Below are 14065 nucleotides of genomic sequence, written 5' to 3' on the forward strand. Positions count from 1 at the left end.
TTTGGGGTTTTTGGGAAAAAACATCGTTTTTGGGAAGGGTTTTTGATGAGCAGGGAGGAACTCCTGAGTTTTCCGGCTTGGAAAACACTGAGTTAAACCCCATGTGCCCTGGTTTGGGGAGCAGTTGGGGGGTTAAGGGAGCAGGCACCCAAGGGTGATGCTGGCTCATGCTGGGTCTGACTTTGCCCTGCTGAGAGGGAATCTGGAGGAAGGGAATTTTACTCATGGTTGCAGAGTTTTCCTCACTGCCACCGGGGCTTGCTTCCCTCCCCTGCTGCTTACTGGGACCAGTACACTGCTGGCCATGCAAACTGGGCCAGGCGCTGGGCTGCCCCAGTGTCCCTTTTGGAGATGCCCATGAGCAAGGGATGGGACCCCCACAAGGTACCAATCCCATGGGGCCGACGGTCGCTGCTCCTGCAGAGATGGTGACTTCATCCTTCAGTGTTTTGGGGTTGGGAGGGCTCCAGGGACCAGTGATAGGGACAGTCCTTGGGGCTGAACCTTGCTGGTCACCTTGCCCTGCTGTCACCAGCATCATTCTGTGCCTAGGAGTGCAGCAAATGGTCAAGGGTTGAAGCCCCATCACCCATCCCAGTGCTGTCCCCATTAAGCCATGCATCCCATCCCCAACGACCCTGGAGGGTCCCCTCTCAGCCCCACACAGCACTCAGCCCTCCATGGGGTGGCTCTGGGGATGGTCCCTCTGCACTGTCCAGGGAACCCCAGCTCTGCTGAGTGCTGGACACAGCTGGGATGCACCCAAAGGTGTCCCCATATCCCATGGCCAAGTCCACACGGAGCCAACCTCACTCTTTACACCCATGAAGGTTTCCTTCAATCCCCCCGTGGGCTGCACCCCCCAGCTCCCCACCTCATCCCATGCATCCAGCATCGGGCACAGCTGGATCCGCGGGTATCCCAATTGGGCTGCTGCATGACCAGGCTGGTTGCAGCACACAAAGGGATGCTGCCAGCCCCCCATATGCAGTGCTTGGGGTTGGAGGCTGTGTGCAACGTGCCCCAGAGCCAGCGGCGGGCAGACAGGCTGGAGACATGGGGGTGATTAGGGGGAGCTGCCAGCAGAGTGGGGAGGAGGCGGGTTGGGAAGGAGGAAACGGAGCGGCATTGCCTGGAGTGAGAGGCACGGCGCGAGCTGGCGCTGAGGTTTTGTTGGGTTTTTAATGTAGGGAAGGGAAAGGCAGAGGGTTCCATATCCACACATTATATAGAAATGCTGGGAGCATCCCTGCCTGTGGACCGAGGTTCATCCTGCTCCCCTCCAGCGCTGCCTGTGCGCTGGGGTCTGCAGGCAGCTTGTGCCGCAGGGATGGACACAGGAGATGTTATTGTCCCCTTGTCCCCACGTGGAATGGGTTGGGTTGGAAAGGACCTTAGAGCTCCTCCAGCTCCAACCCCTGCCATGGGCAGGGACCCCTTCCATAGAGCAGCTTGCTCCAAGCCCCTGTGTCCAACCTGGCCTTGAACACTGCCAGGGATGGGGCAGCCATAAGTTCCTGTTGCTGCAGGACCCAGACTTCCCTCCCTAGGGTCAAGCTCTATCCTCCTGCTAGCAGCTGATACCCCAGAGTGCTCCCAAAAGCAGAATGAAGCCTGACAGCCAGAGGCAGGACCCCCCCCCACCGGGGTGGGAGCATCACCCAAATCCTCCCAGCATCCCTCACCTGGCCCTGGCACAGGAATGGGATGACCGTCCTTCATCATCCTAGTACCAGGATGGGGATGCTGAGGACATCCAGCCCCTTGGAGGGGATTTTGCCAGCACCTCTTTCCCCATTGCGACACGCTGCTTCCAGCCCCTTGCATCACGCTGCTGCCAGCACCAGGAGCGGGGGCAGCTGCTCACCCACAGCCCGGCCTGGCATCCGCCGCGTCCTCATCCTTTCCCAATCCTCATCCTCTCCCAGCTCTTGGCTAACCCGGCACGCGGCAGCCGGAGCGAGGAGTGACACGGGGCAGCCACAGCACTGCCACGAGCCAGGGCCCCAGCTCCGTTCTCGGCTCTGGAAAACAGGATGGAAACGCTTCCAAGTGGCCTCAGGGATCTTCGTGTCTACCCCTGTCCATGTCCCATCACCCTGCCTGGGCTGGGGACAGGAAAGGGACACAAGGTCCCCCCCCCCTGCCCAAATCCGCCCTGGTGCTTTGGAGGGAGCTGGTTGGGTTTCCAGCCTGTGCGGATGGAGGGAAGAGGGACCCAAAGAAGCCCATCCCCAAGACATCCCCTAATGGGTTGTCTCCCACCCGGTGGGTTAAACCCTACCAGAGAGGGGTGCCTGGGAGCTCTGGGCCTTTTCTGAGTGGGGACACTTTTGGCTGGTGGAGAAGAAGCAAGAGCAGCTCCAGTGATGCTGTGCAGGCATCTCCTGGGGCACCGTCTGATTCAGCTGCAGAAAGGGTAGAACAACCAGCAAACCTCCATCCCTGTCCCCATCCCCATCCCATAGGAGCATCCTCAGTGCAGGCGGGTGGCAGCAGGGGCCAGAGCTGCCCAGAGATGGGCTGGAGCAGGAATTCCCCTGCACCCAAGAGCGCATCTGGGGTCAGCCGTGGCTCTCCCATGTATGTGGTTGGGTGCAGGGGGAGCTGTGGGTGTCCCCACTGTGGGGTCCAGGCACCAGCCACTGTCCCAGTGCTGGGTGGGATGGATCCTGGCTCCTGGAGCCCATGGCTGCTGCCTCTCTCTTGCTGCAAGCAGGGACCTGTGAGCAGCTCTGGCTGCAGGTCCTTGGCAGCACATCCATCGGGAAAGCCGAGCGGGAGCCTCAGCCTCTGCCTCCTGCTTTCCCTATCCCCTGCTCAGCACCCGGCTGCACCTAAGCCACCTTTTGGAGCCAGGACCACACCACGTTCCAGCCCCTTCCCATGGCTGGAGAGTAATTCCTTGAGGAAAGCCGCCCCTTCCAGCCCAAGCCCCTGTCCAGGGTAAATCCCACCCACAAGGAGCTGGGTTTGCCCCAGTCTCTGGATGAGTTCTCCTTTCCTCCGACAGCAGCACAAAGCAAATCCATCCACCTCCCTAAAGCCTCAGTGGGGATGATGGGCTCCATCCCTCAGGGGAAACAAAGCCAAGCGCTTGCCCTGCACAGACGCCTGCTTCTGCTGGACTCATCCCCTCTTGGGGCATCATCCACCCACGCACCACGTCTTGGCCTCAGTTGGTCCTGAGGGGTGCTGAGCCCACAGCCCCCACATCCTCCACATGCCATTGCTGCACTGTACCCATGGCCATCACCGGACACAGCAGGGGCAACCATGGCTGTGGCTCGGTGGGGTCACCACCAGCACCCCAAACCTCTTGGCTGAGGGATCAAACCCACTCCCAGCTGGCCTCATGTGCTGCTGATGGTGCAAAGCAAACAGAGCCATGCAGGGCATCACAACATCACTCCCTCCCAGGCTTTTCCAGCTGGGATGGGAAATGTGGTCCCTGAGGCAGGAAGAGACCCTTGGAATGAGAGGAATATAAAGTGGGAGTATCAGGAGCGCAGGTCATGTCTGTGCGATGGAGGAAACCTCAGTACCTCGCTGCCCCAGCAAATCTCTGCTGGGCAGACCTTAGCGCAGGTCCCATCCCTGTCATGGGGGACAAACACTGACCAGGATAGGGAAAAGTGGGAAATACCAATCATGTATTTTCCAGCCAGGTTCTGGCCTCTGGAAAGCACAAAAGGAGGTGGGAGATGCACTGCAGGAGGGAGCCTGCAGCAGGACAATATCTCCCCATTCCCAAAACACTCCCCCTGCCAGAGCCAGGTATCGACTCCAGGGGCAGCTGGAGATGTGGGGCAGGAACCCCAGGTCCCCCCACCTCCCTCTGCCACCCTTCTTAAGGCCAACATCTTCACCAGCTCCAAACTGCCTGTAATTACCCTGTGGAGGCATCGAGAAGCCCCTTACAAGGAGCCTGCCCCGCAATCACTGCAATTGTGCCTCAAATCAGGGCAGCGATCGCGTGTCTGGAAACAGCAGCAGGTCCCACACGGGTGTTTGGGGAGGGGGGACGCAGCCCCAGCCCCCTGCTTCAGTGCCCCCATCCCCACAGGGCTCTTTTCGCAAGGGATGGGTGCCTCCAAGGACAGGGACTGAAGTGTCTGCTCCCATAGCAGGGCCAGAGCCCCAGGAGGCAGCGGCAGGCACAGAGGAGCAGTCGTTACAAGTGTACAGATATTTATAGGGGGGGCATACAATAATGGACGGTATTTATAAATAAAGCCAGGCCAGGGGGGGTCTGGGCACCCCCCAGCCTCCCTCCAGGCCCCCCTTGCCCCCTATCCTTGAATGGAGGGACCCAGGGCTGCGACTGGAGGCCAAGTCCTGTCCCACCGGGATGGTCGCACCAAGGTGTTGTGCCGGAGCTGCCTCACTTCGGACCACGATGGAGCAAGTCATTCACAGGTTCCTGCAGGCTGCAGTCGCCTTCCTCCTCCTCTTCCTCCTTTTCCATTTGCTGAGGTCCCCAAGGCTTCACTGGGCTCCCCAGTCCCTTGGGGGTGGCCGCAGAGCATCCCCCTCACTGGTCCTCCCAGTGCTGGCAAGTGCTGGAGCCATGGCAGCGTTACATCATGGGGGCCCGGGGGATGGTGTCCTGTGGGTGAGGCGGGTACCAGGCTCCAAAGCTGTTGATGTAGCTGCTGGAGGACAGGGGGGGTCCTTTTCCCGGCATGGGGATGTCCCAGAGCGGGGGGATGTTGGGGGAGCAGGGGGAGAGGGAGGCGGCGTTATGGAGGTGCTCTCCGTCAGGCGCACTGGAGCCCTGCTTCATGATCTTCTTGTACTTGGAGCGCTTGTTCTGGAACCAGATCTTGACCTGTGTGTGGGGGAGAGAGCTGTCAGTGGGGAGGATGGGGTCTGTGGCCAGTGCCCCCCCATAAACCCCCAGCATCAATAATTATGGTGACCTGTGGTCCCCATCTCCATCTGCACCAGCCCTTTCCAGGGAGCACAGCCAATTGGGCACGGGGGTCTATGAGATAACCCGGGCTCTGAGCCCAATCCCTCACAAGCCACCAGAGACTCCACTAAGAGAAGGATTTGGGAAGAGGCACAAGGAGCCCACACAAACATGTGATACACGGAGAGCCAGCCAGGAGTCCCCAGCCATGCACATCCCCACGGCCCCCGCTCCGGGTCGGGCTGTGGCCACCCAAGCCCAGCCGGGTGCCGGTGCTGGGGTGCGGCACGGTGGGGTGGTGGCCCCCGCTCATTCCTCCCCGCAGTCCCCCCCGCGCTGCCGGCAGGTTCCCACTTGTCTCCTCCTTCCCCAGCTTTATTAGCTCGCTTCGCCCCTGGCTCCGGGCTGCACCGCTGCCGCCTGCCTGTCTCTCCCCATCGCCTTCAAAAACCCACTCGCCCCATCCCACGGCCCAGGGCCGCCCAGCGCCGGGCACGGCCGGGCCGGCAGCCAGGCTGCGGGGCTGGGAAAGTCCCGGTGCCGCTGGGAGGTGCGAGCAGGAGCACCCCGAACCCGAGCCCCGGGGGCCCACCGGCGCCAGCTCCCCCGCCGCAGCACGGCCCGGCTCGGCAGCCTTCCAGCTGCACCCCGGCACCGTGACGCAGCCTCGGTGCAGAGTCACTCCCGGAGCAGCGATGGGCACGGGGCTCCCGTGGGGTTCATCGCCATGGGGCTGCGAGCATCCCCTCACCCCTCATTGGGGCCGTACCTGGGTCTGGGTGAGCCCCAGCTGAGCCGCCAGCTCGGCGCGCTCCGGCAGCGCCAGGTACTGGGTCTGCTGGAAGCGCTGGTTGAGGGCTTGGAGCTGCAGGCTGGAGTAGATGGTGCGTGGCTTACGCAGCTTCTTGCCCTTGCTGCTGATGTGCAGCTCCCCGTTGGCCATGGCCAGGGGCTTCTCGTGCTCTTGGGGGGGGAGAGGAGCAGAGTTAAACCAACGCGCTGGGAGGTTAAAGAAAATAACCCAACAACCAACCCCAAACCATCCCACCCAGGCCCTGGGCTGCTGTGGGGTTTGCTTTTTGGAGGTTAGGTTTGGAAGGGGAATAAAAAAGTGGGACCTGCTTTTGCTTTGCTGGTGCGTTTTAAGACACAGGTAAAGCAAAGGGGGAAGAGGAGGAGAAAGGGAGGGATGGGATTATCCATCCAGTATAACTACGTAAGTCCAAAAGCGGGCAGGCCACAGGCCCCTCTGCTGTGCACCCAATTTGGGGGGACAGGCAGGGCCCCATGGGGCAACAAAGGGTGCAACAGGGGAGTCTCCTACCCTGTGGGTCCCTTCTATGGGGATGCTGGTGGTCCCTAGATCAGCAGTTACATGGCTGAGGTGGGTGAGCACAGGGCACGGAAGCATTTTGCATTACTCTGGGGGGAAAACAGTGGGGAATGGGAATGCAATGGGACAGGGAGCTGAGATTGGAGCATGTTGGTGGTGGGGCAGAACGGGAGAGTCTCCCTGGACCGGGAGGTCTCAGAGGGAGGACAAGAGCAGCCGCGGGCTTCAGCGGGCTCTGAGGCAGGATGCGGGCAGCCGCGGGTCTGATGCTCCCCATCCCCAGTTGTTTCTTGCCACCTCGCAGCCGCCCTTCCCCATGCGGCTCCAGCTCAGGGAGGGATGGGCGCAGCCCCCGCCCCGTCAGGCCGAGCCCGCATCGCCGCTGCCCCGACGGCGCTTCCGACAGCTCCGTCCCTGTGCTTCCTAATAAACGCCCGTGGCCCAAAGCCGAGTGGGTGCCCAGGAGCGGGTGCGCAGCGCCGAGCACCCCGCGCCCTCCTTACCTGCATCCTGCAGCCTGGCGCCGTGGGCCAGCTGGGCCGGGGGGTGCTGGGCGCCGGGGGGCGGATAGGGCAGGTAGGGCCCGCCGTGAGGGAGCGGGGGGGCACCGCCGGGGTAGGGGTAAGGCCCGGGCCGGCCGTAGGAGGCGAAGGGCGCTGGGTCGTGCTGGGGGTGGCTGGCGGGGTGGAGGCCGTGCAGCGGGTAGTGCGGCGGCGATGGGTGGCCGAGCTCCAGGAAAGCGGCTTTGGACGGGTCGGACCCCAGCAAGCTCTCGGCTACGGAGCTCATGGTCATGGTGGGCAGGGCCGGGCCGGGCCGGGGCTCGCAGCCCCCGGAGCCCGCGGAGCCGCACCGAGCCCCGCCGCCCCCCGACGGGCTCCACGCTGCCGAGCGCGGCCCCGCGCCCGGGGGATCCCCCGCCCGCCCCGCCCCGCCCCCCCGGCGGAAGGCCACGCCCCTTGTGACGTCACCCACAGGGCACCCCTCTGGTTGCCCCCCACCTCGGGGGCAGCCCCCCTCTGTGTCCCCATCCTGCTCGCATCCCCCCCGTCGGTTCCCCTGGCCGGGAGCAATGCACCCGCCCCGAGGGGACACCCGGGGGGACGCAGCCCGACCCCCATGTCCTGGCTGGGTCTCCCCAGGGGGGCTGCCCCTTGTTGCTCCCCATATTGGGGTGCTCTGTGTTGGGGGGGTCACCCCGTTCCCAGGGACCTTCCGGGATGGACGGCGACGTCCACGCACATGGCCCTTGGGGAAATGGATCCCGTCGAAGGGGCACACGGGGCAGCCCCGGAGCCCGGGGGACAGACACGGTGGAGCTGAGGCCGCTCGCACTCAGCTCACCTGTGTCACAAGGGACACGCCAGGGATGGAGACGGGAGGGACGGACCCCGCATGGAGGGACGGAGGCTTGGGGAGGCCCTGTGCATCCGCAGTGCTCGTGGGTGCTGGGGGAGGACACCCGCGGGGGTGGGAAACCCAGAGCCACCCCGTCGGCGCCTGCCCCGGCAGACGGGAGGCCCCTTCCCCGGCGTCGGCAGCGCCCGGTCCCCGCGGGGCCCCGCTCCCGGCGGCAGGCGCCGACCTGCCCGGCCGCTCCCTCCCAGCGCCCCGGGGAGCCCTGACCCTGGCGGGGTGCGTGGGGCCCCGAGGAGTCCCGTGGCCTCCACCCCGGCTGCCAACCGGAGCAAACCCCCCCCCCCCCCCCCCCCCCCATCGGGCTGGTTTTGCCATCAGCGCCTTTGGGGACAGCCAGCGGGAGCCTGGGTGGTGTTGGCAGGGGGGGGATTTGCACCTCCTCCCGTCCCAGATCTCATGCAAAGCCCTGGATGGGGTCTGTGAGCCCCGGCTGCAGCGCAGGGATGGGTTGCGGGAGCCAGCACCAGCCGCCAGGTCTCCAAGAGCGGGGTTTGCCCGGGTGGAGCAGCCCCGAGGGAGCGGGTGCCAGGCGGATGGGGATGCTGGCAGGGAGGGTCCCCGTCCCCACCCTCCCTGGAGATTAAACCATCCCCCAGACATGCTTCCATCCGGCCATCGTGCCAGGGCTGAGTCACGCCAAGCAGGGGCCAGGAGCTCCGATGTTAAGAGCCAAGCTCTGGGCTAACCCCAGGACTCTTGGGGCTCATGTCCTGCCCCACATGTCCCAGTACATCAACCCTTCGTCTGACCCACCTCTAACCCCCTGTAGCTGATGCCTTCTGCTCTCTCTCCCCATCCCAACCTCCATAAGGATCATTTCCAGCATAGCCGGACCAGCAGAATGGCCCCTTGGTGCTAGGCGCAGGCTCTGGGATGCCCATGTGCCTTCATCCCAGCATGGAGCTGAGCAAAGCACCAGTGGCTCTGGGACTGTCCCCAGGGCTCAAAACCCCATGTAAACCCTAAATGTGGGCATGGGGAGAAGCCCAAAGTGCCCAGGCCACCAAACTGCAGGGGCCAAAGTGAAAACTCCCCAACCCCACCCAGGCAAAAGCAGGGGCAAAGCAGCAAATAGAGGCAACAGGGAGAAATCCAGATGTTCTCCAGCACTGGCCGAGGCATCCCTAGGGAGCCCGGCTTGGCCGACACCAAGGCCAAAGCACGGCTGCTGGAGTATCAAAGGAAACCTTCGCTGATCTGCTTTTATCCCGGCTCCTCACTTTCCCTGCCGGGGTGACTCAGCTCTCCCCGGATCCAGGACGGGTGCTGGCTTGCAGGGATGAGCTCCCGGCACCTCTGCTCCCTCCGGTGCTCCTCACCCCGCTGCTGAGGGTGGGAGGGAGATGCTGGGACCGGGGGCTGCATCCCCGCCACTGCAGTGGCTGCCTGTGGTGGCACCAGATCCAGGGCTGGATCTGATGGGTTCAAATGCTCCCAGCCGCCTGTGCTCTCCCAGCCCTTTGCTATGTGATGGATGTAATAAATACCCATAATTAAATGTAAATAGAAGTATCCCAAACTATCCACCATGTATCAGCGGAGCCAGGGTCCCCGTGGCGGATGCTGGAGTCCCCATGGGTGGTTTGGGGCAATATTTGACTTCTGGCAAAGAGAAGGAGGATTCTCAGGGTCAAATTCCCTCTCCTTGGGCAAGGTGTTACAACTCTGTTTCATTGGCGATGCCAAGGGGATCCCACCCCTCCATACTGTGGGGCTAGAGAGGGAGTGGATACCCCTATGTGGGAATCTCCAAGCAAGCCCCATAGGGCAGCCCATGGCAAGCAGCGAGGCAGCGGTGACACCCGATGAAAGGGATCCCATCTCCTCCTCCTCCTCCTCCCCAGCTCCCTACAAGCAGAGCTTTGGGTCGGGGGTCTGCAGGTGCCAACCTCAGCATCCCTGTGCCAAGGGGGGGAAGCCCCATCCTTGATCCCACTGCGGCAGCACAGGGACAGCTCCACCTGCTCTGCATTCCCTTGGGAGCAGGGGTAAGAAACTGGCACCAAACCTTCAGGCTGTGTAAAACCTCCCAGCTCCCAGGCACCGGGGGCGGGGGGGGGGGGGGGGGGGGGGTCCGCTGGTTGCCAGCGGCTTCAGCAGCTCCAGGGCAGGAATTGGTGCAGCCCAGGCACGGGGTCAGGTCCCAGCCCTCGTGTTTGTGTCGGCGTGGGCTGGCAGGGACGGAACGCGCTGTTTGAGCAGGGTTTGGGGTTTGGGGGGAACCCGCTGCCAAAGCAAACACCTCGAGTCGAGTCCTTAAATTAAACAAATAAATCACGGCCGCGCTTGGAGCCGACTCCAAAGTCTCCGTCTCGGGGCTGGAAGGTGCTGACACACGCCGAGACCCACACGGTGGCAGGGAGCTGCCAGCCGGGACATGCGGGATGCATTCACCTGCCCGGGGATGCTCTGGATGTAGGAGCTCGGGATGCGGCTTCACCAATGAGGGGCTGGAAGCTGCGGATCCTTCCCTGCCCGCTTGCACTGGCGAGGCGGATGAAAGCAGGCAGGGGAGCAGGGAAGGCTGTGTCGGGGGTGCAGGGAAGGCTGTGTTGGGGGTGCAGGGAAGCATGTGCCAGGTAACAAACCTACAAGACGCAAGATAAAGGGAGATCCCAACAGCTGTAATTACACGCTGGAGATAGAGCCGGCGCGGGGAAAGCCTGAAGCCAAGTACAGGAATTCTGGGTTAATGGCAGCCCAAGGAGAAGTTAATAACAAGCCCAACAAAGTGGGAGCAGACAGCCTGGCGTCTGCCCTCCCACACGCCACCGCTGCCACACTAACGAACATCCCTGCTATCTCCAGCCTGTCAGGAATCTCGCGGGAGCGCAGGGATCGGGATGCTGCGGCGCTGGCTGCTCCCTGCGCTTCTCCCCTGGGAATTCCGGCTGGTTGGCAGGAGCAAAACTCATCCCTAGGGAAAAGGATGAGTTGGGAGCATCGCCTGGCAGGGGGCTGGAGACCTACCAGAGAAGGTAACAGTGCAGGGGAAGGGCTTTGCTCCATTGCACCCTCTTTCCCAATCCTGCCCTATAGGGGAGCACCACCACGAATGGGAGCAGGATCTGTCCCCTGGATGGTGTCAGACACCCCCGGAGCATCCAGGACCTGTTTCCCCGTGGTATGAATCACAGCATGAGCAAGGCAAGACAGCAGCTACTGATGGGGAGGTGACCTGAGGGTGCAGAGGTGGCCCAGGGGACACACAAACATGGGTGGCTGTCATGGGGGGGTCCCTGGCTTTGACAGGGAGCTTTTAGAGGGACACAAGGGAAGGGAAAGTTCACATCAATATTTGTTCCTCCCCTTTAGCTTTGCAGAGCTCCAGCATCTCCAGGAGGGATTTGAAAGGGGGTTTCTGCAAAAAGGATGCTCTAAAAGGGTTTGTCCCAAGTGCTGCAGCCTCACCAGGAAGCCTGGTTGAAGCCCAGCTCCCCGGCCTGGGCTCAGGTGGGTTTCTTGGGTATAGCTGACACTGGTGCCATCAGATCAGCATCTCTTCCCCCCAGCACGGCTGTGCTCAGAGCCGCTGGGTTGTCCAGGACCTGTGCCCTGCTTCATTGCCAGTTTGAGTTGAGTTGAAATCATACGGACATTAAAATCCTTATAACAAGTGATCATCCTCCGCCCTCCCCACTTCATCCCCCCTCAGTAAAGTAAATAGTTTGTTTTAGAACTTAAAATATCCCCCAGGACACCGAGCTGCTCCGGGTTTGGTTTTCATGGGGACTGAGGACTGCCAGCTGGAAATCCAAGGAATAAAAGGACCTTGATGTACATTAGCAGTGATGCACTGGGGGGCACATAGACCACCCCTGATTCACATCACTAGGACAAGGGGAATGGCTTTAACCTGCCAGAGGGGAGACTAAGATGAGCTCTAAGGCAGAAGCTCTTCCCTGTGAGGGTGCTGAGGCGCTGGCACAGGGTGCCCAGAGAAGCTGTGGCTGCCCCATCCCTGGCAGTGCTCAAGGCCAGGTTGGACACAGGGGCTTGGAGCAAGCTGCTCCAGTGGAAGGGGCCCCTGCCTGTGGCAGGGGTTGGAGCTGGTTTAAGATTTTATGGCATAAGATTCTATGATTCAACCCTTGAACCCTACTGAGACAGAGGAGCAGAGGAGAGGAGAAAGTTCCCCTTTGTGCCATCCTGTTTGGAGAGAAACAAAACCGGTGCCACCTTTGCTTCCCCGTCAATGCACAGAGGCGAAAACTTCCACCAGCATCACCAAAACCTGACCAAAAACCTCAGGGGGTCTCTCTCCATCCCTGCTGGTCTTTGGTGAGTTCATTAAGTGCCTGGGATTAATTGTGGGAGCAATTTTCTGCTGTCTAAATTCCCCACATCACTGTTCCTCCCCTCGCGCCCGGCTCTGGAAGCCAGTTTGGGGATAATTATGCCCCATCTGGAAACCTTTAGGGAAGGTGTGAACCTACTCGGCTGAAACCTGGCATATTTCATCAATTATTCCATTCATTAGCCCCAGCCTCAGCGCCTTGCCCTGCTAATTTGACAAGAGCACCAGTTAAAGAGGCTTTTTAACCCTCATTCACTTCCCATCACCCTGAATGCAGAGAGCTGGAGAGCGGTGCAGCTGGAATTAAGCTGAGCCCTGTCCTGCAGGGATGGTGACATGTCACAGCCCCAAACCCTTCGTCTTCCCTTCGGTCATCACTAATAAAGCTCTGCCCCAGCCAGTAAGGATGCTGGCTCAGTGAAAGCATCGGATTTGCTGTTTGCAAACCCAGAAGATCCTTTGGGGTATTCCAAAAAAGTATTAAAACCTGAGCAAAATTCCCTTTCTTTCTGCTCACATGAAGCTCTGTCGCTTGGGCTTTGGCTGTGGATTTCATGCTGGGATTTCACTTGATCCCTGCCCCCTCTTTGCTGGAGTAGTGCAAAATTGCCTGTTTCTGATAGAAAATTGTGCAGAAAATGGGGCAGTTCAATAATGGGAACAAATTCTTTGTTTTCCTTTAGATAACTTGAATTCATTGTGCATTTAAATAATGACCAGTACTGGTTTGGATTGGGTGTCGTAGATAACACTTTGGAGGCTGATTTTCCCTTCAGGGCGAGCCTTACAACAGCGCCAACTGAGATCTCACCCAGGTTTCCTACATGGTTTCCTTGTGTAAATGGTCTTTTCCTTTCCTGTTGCAGGCTCTTCATTTGGGAAGCTGTTATTTGCCTTTTGGAGAGACCCATTAAGGGTTTGCAACTTTAACAACATAACAAGGCGGTTGGTAACGGTTAGATGCAGCATTTAAAGAGAACATCAAGTACCGGCCTCTCAGTGAAGCATTTGATTCAATAAACCTGATTATTTTGGTTTAAAACAGCCTCTTGCAGGCACACATCTCGAAAGGAGAAACTCGATGAACTTTGGGATTACGACTGAAATGAGCAGCATCTATTTTACCAGCTTAATAACTGCCACAGTGGCAAACCAGGGTGGGCAATAGGGGTTTAATGCTTCCAACCATGCCTGGTCCCCATGAAGGTGTTTCGTACCCCTCATCCTCCTCATGCCAGCTGCTTGCGGAGGTTTATGTGCCTGGAGCACCTCCTGGACTGGAACTGGATGAGCTTTCAGCTCCTTTCAACCCAATCCAGTCTGGGATCCTCTGATCCCCCATTCAGGAGCATGTGGGATCCCTCAGGTCACCCCCAGCCTCTCCAAGCACTTAGAAGCTGCGTTTGCATGGACACATGCATGGGAAGGGGAAAGCGCAGACAACCCCACATCCTCTGCATGCGATGCACGGTGCCCGTCTCGTGCCGCAGGGACCTGTCGGGGCTTGCAGGTTGGAGGAGGAATTTGCCAAGCCTCTAAAGAGCCGACAGGAAGGGCTTGAGCTTGCAGCTGACTGCACGTTCTGTCCTTGTCAGGGAGCTCTTTGCCTCGCTGACGGCAGAAAATGGCTTTGCTGCCCAGGTTGTGGGGATTGAGCGATGGGAATTCTGTGCTCCCATTGGCAAAGAGGGATCCTCAGAGGCTGGGGGGAGCCCGGCCCTTCCCTGCGCCTCCTCTTTGCCAAACAGAGATGTGATTTCGTCGTTAATATTCATCAGGAAGTGCTTTTGGGGAAGCCTTGTGTCAGAGCAAGCTCCGGACGCATCGGGGGTGCTGTGGGTGAGCCAAGTGTGGCTCGCAAGGAACCACATCAGAGTCTCGTGGCAAAAGTCCATGAGCAGGTGAATAGAAGATGGGGAGGGAGGAAATCACTGTGATGTTTCACTGATGGAACAGTTTTCATCAAGCACTCGGGGAGAAACATGCACATTCTGTTGGCTCTTCCCACTTTTGGTGGAATCCCAAACCCCCAACACGTGCACAACATCCCTCTAACAGAAAGCAGCATCCCAAAGTGTCTTTTTCTCTGAAAAAAACCCAA

The 14065-nt window shown here is 60.2% G+C and overlaps 1 protein-coding gene across 1 annotated transcript; it reads right to left on the reverse strand.

Annotated features, from left to right (window-relative positions):
- Positions 1-4579: 4579 nt before the first annotated feature.
- Positions 4580-7095, reverse strand: LOC136024133 (homeobox protein box-5-like). The gene is made up of 3 exons (XM_065699245.1): positions 6752-7095; positions 5685-5878; positions 4580-4831 (listed from the first exon to the last, which is right to left on the reverse strand). Exons 1-3 carry the CDS (start codon positions 7041-7043, stop codon positions 4580-4582), a joined length of 738 nt encoding a protein of 245 aa, XP_065555317.1. The 5' UTR covers positions 7044-7095.
- Between the last annotated feature and the right edge of the window lie 6970 nt (positions 7096-14065).

This window comes from Lathamus discolor, chromosome 20 (assembly GCF_037157495.1).
Source record: "Lathamus discolor isolate bLatDis1 chromosome 20, bLatDis1.hap1, whole genome shotgun sequence".
In the NCBI taxonomy this organism is placed as follows: Eukaryota; Metazoa; Chordata; class Aves; order Psittaciformes; family Psittacidae; genus Lathamus; species Lathamus discolor.